This window comes from Pseudophryne corroboree, chromosome 2 (genome assembly GCF_028390025.1).
Source record: "Pseudophryne corroboree isolate aPseCor3 chromosome 2, aPseCor3.hap2, whole genome shotgun sequence".
Lineage (NCBI taxonomy): Eukaryota > Metazoa > Chordata > Amphibia > Anura > Myobatrachidae > Pseudophryne > Pseudophryne corroboree.
Window position 1 is genome coordinate 839250968 of NC_086445.1, and position 16371 is coordinate 839267338.

The 16371-nt window shown below is 42.8% G+C and overlaps 1 protein-coding gene across 5 annotated transcripts in view; it reads left to right on the plus strand.

Moving 5' to 3' along the window:
- CNKSR2 (connector enhancer of kinase suppressor of Ras 2) overlaps window positions 1-16371 on the plus strand; it is an 805595-nt gene that overhangs the window by 295680 nt on the left and 493544 nt on the right. For all 5 annotated transcript variants that reach the window (XM_063955759.1, XM_063955760.1, XM_063955761.1 and 2 more), the window contains exon 9: window positions 1197-1265. In XM_063955759.1, coding sequence (XP_063811829.1) covers window positions 1197-1265 — 69 coding nt within the window. The remainder of the gene's footprint in view (window positions 1-1196; window positions 1266-16371) is intronic.

The window sequence follows — 16371 nt, forward strand, 5'->3', positions numbered from 1 at the left end:
TAGGATTGAATTTTATACAACCTTTGGTGATAGTGTTCTTCAAGGGTTAATGGGTTTTGTCACGATTTGTTTACAGGTTTCCTGGCAACGGCCGACGGGCAAGCGGTGTGTATTCAACACCCGTCGCATTGTATGTGACATCATCTACCGCCGGCCGCGGCCCCGGGACCACGAGTCAGCACTGTGGGTGATATTGTCTATAAAGGTATGTGAATTTCAATGCTTTGTATCCTGCCGAAAGTTTTTTTTATTAAAACTGAAACATTGATTATCATAGGCGCAGGTGCCTGTACTTATTATTATCCTTAGAAGTCCTTTGAGTGCCGCCAGCATTTTCCTCGCTATATATATATATATATATATATATATATATATCAATAAGAAACCACTGGAAACAAATTCATGAACAAGGACTAATATATATATCTATATATATATATATATATATATATATATATGTGTAGATATATAGATATATTTATTAGTCCTTGTTCATGAATTTGTTTCCAGTGGTTTCTTAATCATACTTGAGCACCAACTTATTTTACTACAAGAAAAATTCCCAAGAAGTACATTTTACACTGATTTCTGAAATGAAACAAAACCCATCATTTCTGTCTATTTTGGACATCATTGTGTTGTCATACAGTATGTAAAATCTATGTTCTCAAAGTATAATGGTAGCTAACTAAAATTACTGGTAGGCCTCGCATATCCTGCACCGTCCAGTTCTTATTACTTCCTCTTTTTCATGGCTTGTCCTCTTATACTAGTTCTTTTTAGATTATTGTATTTGTCTCATTTTATGTTTCATTAAATTAAGGCTTTAAGTATAATTTTATAGAGGGAGCAGCCTTTTAGAAGGAACAGATCCATGTGGGGCTGAAATGACCGCCAGCCCCTGGTTGGACAGTTTTCACTGTCATCCAGTCATGAGCTTGCTGCCATTTCTACCAATCTTTAGCTTTCAAGTGAATGTCCAGTTGAGGTCTCCTTTCCCGGTACGTACATGACTCTCCTGCACTGAGGAAGTAGTGGTACTCCCAGTAGACAATCCAAAACTGATGTACTGATACATGCTAAGGTATATTTATGCCCCCTCCCCGATGGTGAGAAAACAGCTTTGATTATACAATAAAAGTGTACCATCAGGGCTTTATCTGAAACCTCTCACTTGTATTTTCCTTTTTTAACAGTCACCTGCTGATCGATGCAAGAAAATCCATGCCGGTGATGAGGTGATACAAGTCAACCATCAAACAGTGGTGTGTATGCTGCATTTCAATCATCGGCTTTTGGATAGCTGAGCATGCGCTGTAAGCTTTGCGTTAAGGTGCATTTGTCAGTAATTGTCCAGCTAAGTCGAGCTTTATCTTACTCATTATTATTGGAAGGTTTAAAGTAATATTTGATTTAATGCTTTTTTAGCCACTGCAGTGAAATGGGTTTCTCAGAAGTGTAAATAATCAACTTTCAATATCAAAATGAAGGCAAAAATAGCATATATCATTAACACAAATATAACTTGTATGCTAGATCACTTCTTTATTTCACAGGGGGAAAAAAATGATATACAGATGTAGCCACCTTTATCTTGACCGATTCTCCGCCTAGACGGACGTTTAGTCACGCTAAGGCGATAGCTTAGCTTGCTGAGTTTAATCACAGGCAGGCGCATTGAGGCGATTCTAGATACTCAGCATGCATTACACATCTCCACCACTGGGTGGCTAATGCTCCACTAATCCAGTACTTTCGATCATATAGCGGCGGATTGATCTACAGCTCTGGCAAATGGTCAGTGACGACTGTAATATTAATAGATGGTTTAATGGTCAGACAGTGAGAGTTCTCAATATAAATAAAATAGTTTATACAGACACAAACGAACATGTTAAAACACTTGTGTATGCAGACGCAAGATTGTGTATGGAGACGCAAGTAATTGTGTAAAAGGAAGTATGTACAATGCATAAACACCGTGCGTTTGAAATACATGTACAGTATGAGCGTCCGAGTTCCCGTGACATTCACTTTATTATAATTTTTTTTTCTTTGTTATACATTCAATGGAAGGGTGCACACAGGTTTCACATAAATCTTGTCTTGTAACCTGATCGAAACTCCATACCTGTCTACTGCATGAACTGTGCAGGCTCCCAGGGGGGAAGGGGAAAGTGGGATGAGGGAAGGCCAGGCAGTGGAAAATACTGTGTTCAAAGAACGGGCCAATGCTGAAGGAGCGTCAGAATCCCCTAGCTAAAATACACAGGGTCGATAGGGATAAGCGAGGTCTATGCACATAACGATACACCAGACCCCATCGCATCACAAAGTGACAAAATGTCCGAGGCACATGAACCCCCGTTTTGTAGAATTATGTGCATAGACCTCGCTTAACCCTATCGCCCCTGTGTATTTTAGCTAGGGGATTCCGACGCTCCTTCAGCACTGCCCCGAAGCCTGCAAAACCTATGCCGTCACTCGCTCCATAGCTGAGTGCTGACACAAAATGGATGTTCATGTGCCTTGGACATTTTGTCACTTTGTGATGCGATGGGGTCTGGGGTATCATTAAGTGCATAGACCTCGCTTATCCCTATCGACCCTGTGTATTTTAGCTAGGGGATTCTGACGCTCCTTCAGCATTGCCCCGTAACCTACAAAATCTGCTGTTACTTGCTCCATAGCCGAGGGCCTCCATGGGGCAAGGAGTCACAGGCGGTAGCCATTTCAATTGAGTCTGCCCTGCTACAGAATTGTATGTGTACCGTATGGTGCATAGAACCTTAACATTACAACCGCTCCTGCAGCTTTGCCCTGGTTTATGTGAATAACTCCCTCCCTGGCTACTGCATGACTTGTGCAGGCTCCCAGGGGGGAAGGGCGATGGGCTAGCGGCAGGCGGTGGAAAATACCGTGCTTTTGAAATGCAAGTACTGTATGAGTCCGAGTCCCCAGTATGTTCTTCTAGTGTACTAATTAGCACGAACAGCTTGTAATGTACAGTGGCAAGTTTAATCTTTCTATGTATAATGGAGAGATAGAAGCACCTCCCTAAGTTCCTAGATGCCAAATCACCGTCCTTAGTATCTCTGTACAGTATGTTCTACTAGTGTACTAATTAGCACGAACAGCTTTTAACTGGATGCCAAATCACCGTACTTAGTATCTCTGTACAGTATGTTCTATTAGGGTACTAATAAGCACGAACAGCTTGTAACATACAGCGGCAAGTTTAATCTTTCTATGTATAATGGAGAGAGATAAAAGCTCCTCAGTAAGTTCCTGGATACCAAATCACCGTACTTAGTATCTCTGTACAGTATGTTCTATTAGGGTACTAATTAGCTGTTTGTGCTAATTAGTACCCTAATAGAAAATACTATACAGAGATACTAAGGACGGGGATTTGGCAACCAGGAACTTAGGGAGGAGCTTTTATCTCTCTATATTATACTTAGAAAGATTAAACTTGCCACTGTACGTTACAAGCTGTTCGTGCTAATTAGTACACTAGTAGAAAATACTGTACAGAGATACTGAGTACGGTGATTTGGCATCCAGTTAAAAGCTTTTCTTGCTAATTAGAACACTAGTAGAACATACTGTACAGAGATACTAAGGACGGTAATTTGGCATCTAGGAACTTAGGGAGGAGCTTTTATCTCTCCATTATACATAGAAAGATTAAACTTGCCACTGTACGTTACATGCTGTTCATGCTAATTAGTACACTAGTAGAACATAGTGTATAGAGATACTTAGGACGGCAATTTGGCACCCAGGAATTTAGGGAGGAGATTTTATCTCTCTCCATTATACTTAGAAAGATTACAATGGAGAGAGATTAAAGCTCCTCCCTAAGTTCGTGGATGCCAAATCACTGTACTTAGTATCTCTGTACAGTATGTTCTACTAGTGTACTAATTAGCACGAGCAGCTTGTAACATACAGTGGCAGGTTTGATCTTTCTATGTATAATGGAGAGAGATAAAATCTCCTCCCTAAGTTCCTGGTTGCCAAATCACCATCCTTAGTATCTCTGTATAGTATTTTCTATTAGGGTACTAAGTAGCACGGACAGCTAATTAGTACCCTAATAGAACATACTGTACAGAGATACTAAGTACGGTCATTTGGCATCCAGGAACTTACTGAGGAGCATTTATCTCTCTCCATTATACATAGAAAGATTAAACTTGCCGCTGTATGTTACAAGCTGTTCGTGCTAATTAGTACCCTAATAGAACATACTGTACAGAGATACTAAGTATGGTGCTTTGTCATCCAGTTAAAAGCTGTTCGTGCTAATTAGTACACTAGTAGAACATACTGTACAGAGATACTAAGGACGGTGATTTGGCATCTAGGAACTTAGGGAGGAGCTTTTATCTCTCCATTATACATAGAAAGATTAAACTTGCCACTGTACGTTACAAGCTGTTTGTGCTAATTAGTACACTAGTAGAACATAGAGTACAGCGATACTCTGGACGGTAATTTGGCACCCAGGAATTTAGGGAGGAGCTTTTATCTCTCTCCATTATACTTAGAAAGATTACAATGGAGAGAGATTAAAGCTCCTCCCTAAGTTCGTGGATGCCAAATCACTGTGCTTAGTATCTCTGTACAGTATGTTCTACTAGTGTACTAATTAGCATGAACAGCTTGTAACCTACAGTGGCAAGTGTAATTTTTCTAAGTATAATGGAGAGAGATAAAAACTCCTCCCTATGTTCCTGGATGTCAAATTACCATGCTTAGCATTTCTGTACAGTATTTCCTATCTAGCCATAAACCCTGCATCCTGTGCAAGCTAGGCGGACAACTGGAGGGGACCCGATACACGGTTGCTTACCGTTTCCCTTTCCAGTGTCCCATAAACTAGTGGTTGGTATGCCCCGAAAGCCAAGAGTCTCCTCTTTTAAATGGTACCAGTCCCGAGACTCTGGTACACCCAGAACCAGAGATATCAGTATGCAAAGTGGACCCATTTTCCCATAGACTATAATGGGCCCATTAATTCGGACCCACCATGGGTTCCGACGCTTGCCATGAGCCTTGTGGGGGTCACAGAAACTTGGGGTTGGTACCCTACGGCAGCTAATTGTCTCCCCTTCCATACCAACCTAGCGATGAAGGCTCCCACCTCCCACGCTGAGAGTCCCAGGTTTGAGTCCCAAAGTGCCAACCTCTTTTTTTTTTAAATATATATGTTCCCGTGACATTCACTTTATTATTTTTTTTTCTTTGTTATACATTCAATGGAAGGGTGCACACAGGTTTCACATAAATCAGAGTGGGTGGGGGATTTTCCTACATACAGTAGTATACTGTTGCACATGTCTTGTAACCTGATCGGAACTCCCTCCCTGTCTACTGCATGTACTTTGCAGGCTCCCAGGGGGGAAGGGGAAAGTGGGATGGGGGTAGGGCGAGGCAGTGGAAAATACCGTGTTCAAAGAAAAGGCATAATCAAAACCATGGGGAACTTTACGGTGTATCTTTATGTGCATAGACCTCGCTTATCCCTATCACCCCTGTGTATTTTAGCTAAGGGATTCTGGCGCTCCTTCAGCATTACCCCGTAGCCTGCAAAACCTATGCCGTTGCTCGCTCCATAGCTGAGTGCTGCCACAAGGCAGGGGTTCACGTGCCTCGGACATTTTGTCACTTTGCGATGCGATGGGGTCCGGTGTATCGTTATGTGCATAGACCTCGCTTATCCCTATCGCCCCAGTGTATTTTAGCTAGGGGATTCTAACGCTCCTTCAGCATTGCCCCGTAGCCTGCGAAATCTGTGCTGTTACTTGCTCCATAGCCAAGTGCCTCCATGGAGCTAGGAGTCACAGGCGGTAGCCATTTCAATTGAGTCTGCCCTGCTATAGAATTGTATGTGTACTGTACGGTGCATAGAACCTTGACAGTAGAAACTCTCCTGCAGCTTTGCCCTGCTTTATGTAAAACTTGTGTTTTGTCAGTTTGCTATGCGATCGAGCCCGGTGTAACGTAATGTGCATAGACCTCGCTTATCTCTATCAACCCTGTGTATTTTGGCTAGGGGATTGTGACGCTCCTTCAGCATTGCCCCATAGCCTGCAAAACTTTTGCCATCTCTCACTCCATATCCGAGTGCTGCCTGCCACGTGGTGGGGGTTCAGGGGCGGCGGCCATTTTGCCAGTGTGCTGTGCGATTGATTCCGGTGTACCGTAATGTGCATAGACCTCGCTTATTCCTATCGCCCCTGTGTATTTTAGCTAGGGGATTGTGACCCTCCTTCAGCATTGCCCCATAGCCTGCAAAATCTGGCCTGTTACTTGCTCCGTAGCCTAGGGCCTCCGTGGGGCAAGGAGTCATAGGTGGTAGCCATTTCTATTGAGTCTGCCCTGCTACAGAATTGTATGTGTACTGTACGGTGCATAGAACCTTAACAGTAGAACCGCTCCTGCAGCTTTGCCCTGGTTTATGTGAATAAAAAAATAATAAAGTGTCTGGAAAAAACTAACATGCATTCGTACTTTAGAAATCGAACTCGGGACTCTGAGTATAGGAAGCGGAACACTTCACTTCGCCGCAGACAGATGAATAAATCCATTGGTTTTGATTATGCTGTAATGGCTACAGGATTAGGACGCTAATTTACTGTACAAAATTCCTAATCTCAAGAGGCAATAGTGAACTTCTAACACGTCCATTTGCAACAGTGTACACTACTGGTTTTATGTTGTTTTGTCTGCGGGACTTGGACGCTCACATATTCATAAAGTACTGTAGATGGATCATATACTGTATGCTGTACTATTTGCGTCTGTACCGTATATACTGTATTAAATAATGCAGCATAATGAGTATTTACTGTTTTAAATAATGCAGAGTAATGAGTATTTACTGTATGCAGCGTAATGAGACGCTTAGTAAAGTAGTCCTTATTATATATTTCAGTATTGTATTTTACGGGAGACCACACGCATGCGCAGTGGTCATTGTAAAAGGCGACATCTGGTGGATGATAGCAGGTATTACATGTAAAGGTAACGCCAAACGCTCTGTCTGCCTCCGTGCGATTAGGTACGCCTCTCTGTGACTAGGCGCGCCTCCCTACGCCCCGGCACGCTGCGTATGCTCGATCGGGACAAACGCCTCAGCCAGTCAAGATAAAGGTGGCTACATCTGTAGTTGTTGATTACCTTTTTTGGTTTTTTTTGTATGGCTTTCCATTTTGGTTGGTTGTTTCAGGTAGATAGAACATTTATTCTGACTTCAATAGCTGTACTGTATATCATTTTGAAATTTTCTATTGATAATATTTAGGTCCTGTCTCTTTTTAAATAGGGTAGCATGTCTACTGCTATTATTCTGTGGTTGTTGGCCTGAGTTATACAAAGGGTGTAACATTGGCTTCTATAAGCTTAGCTCCTTCAAAATGTTAATGCATTACAGGCCTTGATGTTTGGGACCAGTTGCAGAAATGTAGCTGGGGGTCTAGGGGCAATTTATCTGGGTGCCTCCCTTCACAGCTGGGAGGTATAAATAAAAACAAAGAGTTATTGGAGATCCTGATACCCTACATAGATACCACATTTAACCACATGATGTCACTCTTGGACCATGACCCAGTTTATTTAAAAGTTTCGCACCAGCTACCTCAATTCAGTTACAAAGTGACTCAGAATCTGGTGATATTACAAATAATAGCCTCGGAGCTCTAATGGTTGTCTCTATGCCCATGCACATCCCTGACGCTGCCGTGTCTATTTCTGCCCTTACATCTTACCCGCTGTCTTACATTTTTCATTTTTGCTGCAAATCATGATTGTCATTTCCTTGGCAATCAAGACACGCATACTGAGCTGGGAGTATGCCCGCTGTATACTGAACTACCCATGAGTCATCCCACTGGGAGGCACATGGCGGATACAAGTCCTGTGTTATTGGTCTCTACATTTAAATTTCTCTTCCTTTACCCAGTGAATTGCTGCATTTGTGTATCAGACAGGAAAGATGGGCATACATTATATCTTTTTAGTGGCCTCCTAGGTGCCATTACTTAAGTGGTCACTTGATGCCTAACCATCTGCTTCAGTGACATGTAACTTATTTCTGTTGCTCACTGTTTGAGCTGTATAGGTTGTGCTGGGACACCAATGCTACTTCTGGTGGTCTATACTGGTTTATTGAGTATAAAAACAGCACCATCTTCTGTTGTCTAAAGATCATAAGGTTATTATACCTATAATATGTTACATTAAAGTTTCTTGCCTCTATATTGCATTTGCTGTTTTGCCACATATTGATTTTTGCTTTTTATATCATTAAGGGTTAGTTTGGGTTTGATGACAGTTACTCTGAAGACCATAAGCTTACCATAACTATATTATATTATATTAAGGTTTCTTGCTGCTGCATTGCATTTGCTGCATTTACATTTTTTTTTTTGCTTTTCATGTTATTAATGTGTAGTTTAGGTTTTATGACAGTTACATTTACTGTATACTTTGCCTCAGTAATTTATGGGAGCAGAGGTTTTGGAACGAAGGTGGGAAATATAAAAAAGTTGATATTCTGAAATGTACTACTCCTAAATGTGGTTGTTGTTTTTTTCTTTGGAGCTTTAAATCCAAAGCAAAACATAATTAAATAATTAGATATGGGATTACTACTATAGTCAAATGGATCTAATTAGGGTCCTTTTTGACCTTTAACTAACATCTCCTAATGGCACTATGTGCCGCAATAGGAGATGAATTTACATATCAATTTCATATTTTACTCATACGGGGCAGCTGATCAGGTAGGTAGCTTCCTGGCTTCAACATCTGTAGTTAATGCACATGCATAACCATACTGTAGGTCAATGTATGTGCCTTCACTAAATAGAAAATATGGACAGGATCTAAAGGTATCTTTCTACACCTTTGATGGGCGACATGTGGCCCTCCAAGACTTTGCTTATAGACACCAACTTTTCTTGCCTTGTTGTCATATTTGTTTGTTATACAGTATCTTGTAATGTTAGTTTAAAATGCCTGCTGATATATTATTACAGATAGGTGTCTCTTTCAGTGAATAATTATTAATTGAACTTGCTGCTGAGATTAAAAGTAATGTACATTTATTTTATGTGTTTATTATTACTTGTCCATTACAGTATTGTCCCTGTCTAGGAACTCTCTATCCACTACACATAAGCTCCTTATTGTAAGCATGCTACCTCCAGAGAGTAACACCCAACGCTGGCATCCCAACTGCCGGTCATTCATACCTAGCCCAGTTAAAGACACTGAGACACTGCTTCAGAGTTGGATGTAAAACTAAGTTGTGTCTTTTTGTTGGCAGCAACTTTTCTAGTGTGCATGTGTGTCTTTTCGCGATTCACAGCTCTTTTTTCCAGATAACATGCACTGAGGCCATGACAATGAGGCCTGAGTCAGAGTTTGGAGGGGCAGTGTAGAAATAGTCAAAATAGAGCATAAATGAAAAGTAATTAATAGAAGGCTTGAGAAATGTTGCGAATGCACCTGTAGCTGGGTCCCCGGTAACCACTCTATGAGGCCAATATTGCAACCACTGCACTGCGGTGACATGTGATTAAACTCTGTGTAATGCACAGGGGGTGTAAAATTATTAATAAAAATGTGAGTAAGTTTTGCTGTGGCACTGAAAGCAGTTTTATAACCCAATATTCGTCATTATATGTTGAGCAACAAATAGGTAGAAAAATGCAACTTTTTGGGATGTACAGATATGGAGATATTGGTGAGCTGATATGTCACAGTCAAAATATGTAAAGGCTCAATAAATGACATGTACAAAATGAGTGAGAACGCCTTTGTAATGGCACAAGTGCAGTCAGATTTAGGCCAAAAGTCATTTGGATTGACTACAGCAACCTTACTCCTAGGAAAGAATGCAAAGTAGTAAGTGACTTGAGGATTTTTAATTAACACATATATAATTGAAAGGAGGATTTAATACAAAATTAAGCTAAACTTTTCTTAATATGGAATTTGTTCTATTTTAAATTAGTTTATTGCTTCAACCTAGTTCTCTTATATAAAATACTAGAAAAAGCACATTCCAAAGTTTAGTTGCACTTTACATCTAGGCTTTTTAGTGCCTTTAGGTAATGTGGATTACAGCTTCTCTGCAGATTAATGCTGCGTTTTATGTACCCAACAGTACACTTATGTACAAATAAAATTATAGTTTTCTGATTTTGCAAAAACTTGGATTTTATGATTTAAAAGCTCTGTACTATAATTTAAACTGGTGATTTTGTTTAAGCTCTTATACTGTCCATTGTGTTCAGGATCTTACATTATTTCATGTCTAAACATAAACTGATACTGCAATCGTTATCTATGTGTTAGGTCTTGAAAGTACAGTAACTACTGATGAATGTAGTTGAGAGAAGAGTTACATTATTAGGATGTTACATACACTAATGAACAGTGACGATTTGGTCATATGTCAGGTTAAAGCTGTTTCTATTACACTACTTGATCTTCCATCTTAAAGATTATCTTGCCCCGGCATACATTGGAAGCAGGCAATTTGAGGGCTGAATCAAGTCTTCTAAGCCTATTTATTTACAGGAAAGTGGTGACTTCGTTTAGGTACACACAATGATTGCCTCTTTAATATGGCACATTGTCATAAAAGCAGCTGATAGGAGTGATCCAGAACTCCTGCTTTGTAATTCTTCTTTTTCTGTTTCCATGTCAAACATTTGTACTTTTGCTGTTTGCTCTAATGCGTTAATGCACTGGGGAAAACTAAAAGAAAGAAAGAAAAAAATTGAGGCTCAGACTTCTAGCAGCTGTAAGAAAAATGTGTGGCTTTGCCTTAAATGTAATCTACATTATTGTAAACCCTGCTCTTGCTAGTTATATTGCACAGGGCTTTATATAGAAGGCATCGTGACACAAACAAATGACATAAAACTGAAAAAAGATGCTCTGCCAAAATGAGCTATACAATATTAGAGGTATGGGAACCACTTGATACATAGGGGGTAATTCCAAGTTGATATGAAAACAATGGATGGTTGCAAACTAGCGCTAGGTTTAAAATAATAAAATTTTAAAACAACTTGAGACTTTTTAATCTTCATCCAAAGTTTCTTTCAGATTCTTTCCATTCATCAGAAAGACACTCACTTTATCGTTCTGTCTCGTGTTCACGTAAAAGTATCTTTCTATCACCAAACCTCCACGGTATATTTCATTTGCAATGAGCTTAGCTATTGGAGTAACACTTACATTAGTGTCCTGTCTCGCGTGCACATCAAGGTATCTTTCACATCCCTCACAGTGTGGAAGGCAGGAATGAAGCAGACTAGTGTTTTTTTCCAGAAACACACGGCTTTTTATTCGTCCAATACAGCAAACAAATTATCAGGTATAATGGCTAGCAACAACTTCAACGCGTTTCGGGGATTCCCTCCCCTTCCTCAAGAAGTAAAGTATATGTTCCGGTTATCCCGGTTATATTTAGGCTTCACAAGGTCACGTGATACATTTTGACCAATCATGCACAGCAAAAAAAATTAACAGGTGTATGTATTTCAACAATTAAGACTCCTGTGACAGGAGTAACTTTCACATGAATCATACAACATTATTTTAAACAAAGATTAAAAATATTTACACATATTTAAACACACAAAGGCATTAGTAATCATTAGGATAATTCCAAGTTGATCGCAGCAGGAATTTTGTTAGCAGTTGGGCAAAACCATGTGCACTGCAGGGGAGGCAGATATAACATGTGCAGAGAGAGTTAGATTTGGGTGTGGTGTGTTCAATCTGCAATCTAATTTGCAGTGTAAAAATAAAGCAGCCAGTATTTACCCTGCACAGACACAAAATAACCCACCCAAATCTAACTCTTTCTGCACATGTTATATCTGCCTCCCCTGCAGTGCACATGGTTTTGCCCAACTGCTAACAAAATTCCTGCTGCGATCAACTTGGAATTACCCCCATAAGGTAGCAAATTAAGCATTATAGCTGCTGATGGGGAATATTTGTACTGCTATTGCCATTTTTTCATGCCCATAATATAGCCATACTGCCCAACTGTCAAAATATAGGCGTTGTCCCTCAGCCAGGAAGTTTGGGGTGTATGTCACTGCTGCTCTAGACATGTGACATTCAAGATTGCTTTTTCAAGCTATAAAGGGGCTTCAGTATCACAGGGTTTCCCCTTTATGTGTGACCAGGGCCAGATTAAGGCTTGTGGTAACCTCCTTTAATAAAATAGCCTCTTACCTAGTCCCCCAGTATGCTCACAGTACCCCTTCTGTATGATACACAGTGCAGCCTTCCTCCCACCCCTGAGTAATCACCTCCTGTGGCATTCCCCGGCTAAATGTTTTCTTTATACAGCACAGATCAGTTCCCGAGTACCCTCATCAGCGGCATGCACGTGGTGTTTCACGTGACACTGAAGAGGTTACTAGGGAGCTATACATGCCGAACATAGAGCCACGACAGCCTCTGGGGGAATGGGGCAGGGGCAACTGCCCATATTGCCTGCCCCTTCCCCCTTAATCCAGCCCTGTGTGGGACTATTACATGATAAGAATGTATTGGGATTATGCCTGTTGCCTGATTTCATAACTTAAAAGTCGTGAGGCATGATATAGCAGCCTTTGGTGACCAGCATTGCTATGCATCTGCCAGTGTTGTTGGGCAATTGGGATAAGGAGAGGCAGCGGCAGTTACAGACCTGAGTCATGAACCATTAATGCCGAATATGAGGCTCTATCTAGCTTTTAGTGAGGAACTTTCTCATCCATCTAGTAGCTTCTGTCAGATGGAGAAACATTTTACACTCCGAAGTCACAAGATAAGTATCAACAGCATTTATGCCTGTTTCTCTGACGTCCTAGTGGATGCTGGGGACTCCGTAAGGACCATGGGGAATAGCGGCTCCGCAGGAGACTGGGCACAAAAGTAAAGCTTTAGGACTACCTGGTGTGCACTGGCTCCTCCCCCCATGACCCTCCTCCAAGCCTCAGTTAGATTTTTGTGCCCGAACGAGAAGGGTGCACACTAGGTGGCTCTCCTGAGCTGCTTAGTGAAAAGTTTAGTTTTAGGTTTTTTATTTTCAGTGAGACCTGCTGGCAACAGGCTCACTGCATCGAGGGACTAAGGGGAGAAGAAGCGAACTCACCTGCGTGCAGAGTGGATTGGGCTTCTTAGTAGTGATGAGCGGATTCGGTTTTACTCGGTTTTACTCGGTTTTACTCGGTTCTCAAAACGGCATCTTATTGGCTCACGGATGTCACGTGTTTTGGATAGCCAATAAGATGCCGTTTTGAGAACCGAGTAAAACCGAACCTCGCTCATCACTACTTCTTAGGCTACTGGACACCATTAGCTCCAGAGGGATCGAACACAGGCCCAGCCATGGAGTCCGGTCCCAGAGCCGCGCCGCCGGCCCCCTTACAGAGCCAGAAGCAAGAAGAGGTCCGGAAAATCGGCGGCAGAAGACATCCTGTCTTCACCAAGGTAGCGCACAGCACTGCAGCTGTGCGCCATTGCTCCTCAGCACACTTCACACTTCGGTCACTGAGGGTGCAGGGCGCTAGGGGGGGGCGCCCTGAGCAGCAATAAAACACCTTGGCTGGCGAAAATACATCACATATAGCCCCCAGGGCTATATGGATGAATTTTAACCCCTGCCAGAATCCATAAAAAAGCAGGAGAAAAGTCAGCGAAAAAGGGGCGGAGCCTATCTCCTCAGCACACTGGCGCCATTTTCCCTCACAGCTCCGTTGGAGGGAAGCTCCCCTGGCTCTCCCCTGCAGTCACTACACTACAGAAAGGGTTAAAAAAGAGAGGGGCCACTAATTAGGCGCAGTATTAACAATACAGCAGCTATAAGGGGAAAAACACTTATATAAGGTTATCCCTGTATATATATATATAGCGCTCTGGTGTGTGCTGGCAAACTCTCCCTCTGTCTCCCCAAAGGGCTAGTGGGGTCCTGTCCTCTATCAGAGCATTCCCTGTGTGTGTCGGTACGTTTGTGTCGACATGTATGAGGAGGAAAATGATGTGGAGGCGGAGCAAATTGCCTGTAATAGGGATGTCACCCCCTAGGGGGTCGACACCTGAGTGGGTGAACTGTTGGAAGGAATTAACAGTGTCAGCTCTTTACAAAAGACAGTGGTTGACATGAGACAGCCGGCTACTCAGCTTGTGCCTGTCCAGACATCTCATAGGCCGTCAGGGGCTCTAAAGCGCCCGTTACCTCAGATGGCAGATACAGACGCCAACACGGATACTGACTCCAGTGTCGACGGTGAAGAGACAAATGTGACTTCCAGTAGGGCCACACGTTACATGATTGAGGCAATGAAAAATGTTTTACACATTTCTGATAATACGAGTACCACCAAAAGGGGTATTATGTTCGGTGAGGAAAAACTACCTGTAGTTTTCCTGAATCTGAGAAATTAAATGAGGTGTGTGATGAAGCGTGGGTTTCCCCCGATAACAACTGATAATTTCTAAAAAGTTATTGGCATTATATCCTTTCCCGCCAGAGGTTAGGGTGCGTTGGGAAACACCCCCTAGGGTGGATAAAGCGCTCACACGCTTGTCAAAACAAGGGCTCTACCCTCTCCTGAGATGGCCGCCCTTAAGGATCCTGCTGATAGAAAGCAGGAGGGTATCCTAAAATGTATTTACACACATACTGGTGTTATACTGCGACCAGCAATCGCCTCAGCCTGGATGTGCAGTGCTGGGTTGGCGTGGTCGGATTCCCTGACTGAAAATATTGATACCCTAGATAGGGACAGTATATTATTGCCTATAGAGCATTTAAAAGATGCATTTCTATATATGCGTGATGCACAGCGGAATATTTGCCGACTGGCATCAAGAGTAAGTGCGTTGTCCATTTCTGCCAGAAGAGGGTTATGGACACGACAGTGGTCAGGTGATGCGGATTCCAAACGGCATATGGAAGTATTGCCTTATAAAGGGGAGGAGTTATTTGGGGTCGGTCTTTCAGACCTGGTGGCCACGGCAACAGCTGGGAAATCCACGTTTTAACCCCAGGTCGCCTCTCAACATAAGAAGACGCCGTATTATCAGGCGCAGTCCTTTCGTTCCCATAAGGACAAGCGGGCAAAAGGTTCCTCATTTCTGCCCCGTGACAGAGGGAGAGGAAAAAGGCTGCAGAAATCAGCCAGTTCCCAGGAACAGAAGCCCTCTCCCGCCTCTGCCAAGCCCTCAGCATGACGCTGGGGCTTTACAAGCGGACTCAGGCACGGTGGGGGCCCGTCTCAAGAATTTCAGCGCGCAGTGGGCTCACTCGCAAGTAGACCCCTGGATCCTTCAGGTGGTATCTCAGGGGTACAAATTGGAATTCGAGACGTCTCCCCCTCGCCGTTTCCTAAAGTCGGCTTTACCGACGTCTCCCTCCGACAGGGAGGCAGTTTTGGAAGCCATTCACAAGCTGTATTCCCAGCAGGTGATAATCAAGGTACCCCTCCTGCAACAGGGAAAGGGGTATTATTCCACACTGTTGTGGTACCGAAGCCGGACGGCTCGGTGAGACCGATTTTAAATCTAAAATCTTTGAACACTTACATACAGAAGTTCAAATTCAAGATGGAGTCACTCAGAGCAGTGATTGCGAACCTGGAAGAAGGGGACTACATGGTGTCTCTGGACATCAAGGATGCTTACCTTCATGTCCCAATTTACCCTTCTCACCAAGGGTACCTCAGGTTTGTGGTACAGAACTGTCACTATCAGTTTCAGACGCTGCCGTTTGGATGGTCCACGGCACCCCGGGTCTTTACCAAGGTAATGGCCGAAATGATGATACTCCTTCGAAGGAAGGGAGTTTTAGTTATCCCTTACTTGGACGATCTCCTGATAAGGGTAAGATCCAGAGAACAGTTGGAGGTCGGTGTAGCACTATCTCAGGTAGTGTTGCGGCAGCACGGTTGGATTCTCAATATTCCAAAATCGCAGCTGGTTCCGACGACTCGTCTTCTGTTCCTAGGGATGATCCTGGACACAGTCCAGAAAAAGGTGTTTCTCCCGGAGGAGAAAGCCAGGGAGTTATCCGAGCTAGTCAGGAACCTCCTAAAACCGAGCCAAGTCTCAGTGCATCAATGCACAAGGGTTCTGGGAAAAATGGTGGCTTCCTACGAAGCAATCCCATTCGGCAGATTCCACGCAAGAACTTTCCAGTGGGACCTGCTGGACAAATGGTCCGGGTCGCATCTTCAGATGCATCAGCGGATAACCCTGTCACCAAGGACAAGGGTGTCCCTCCTGTGGTGGTTGCAGAGTGCTCATCTTCTAGAGGGCCGCAGATTCGGCATTCAGGACTGG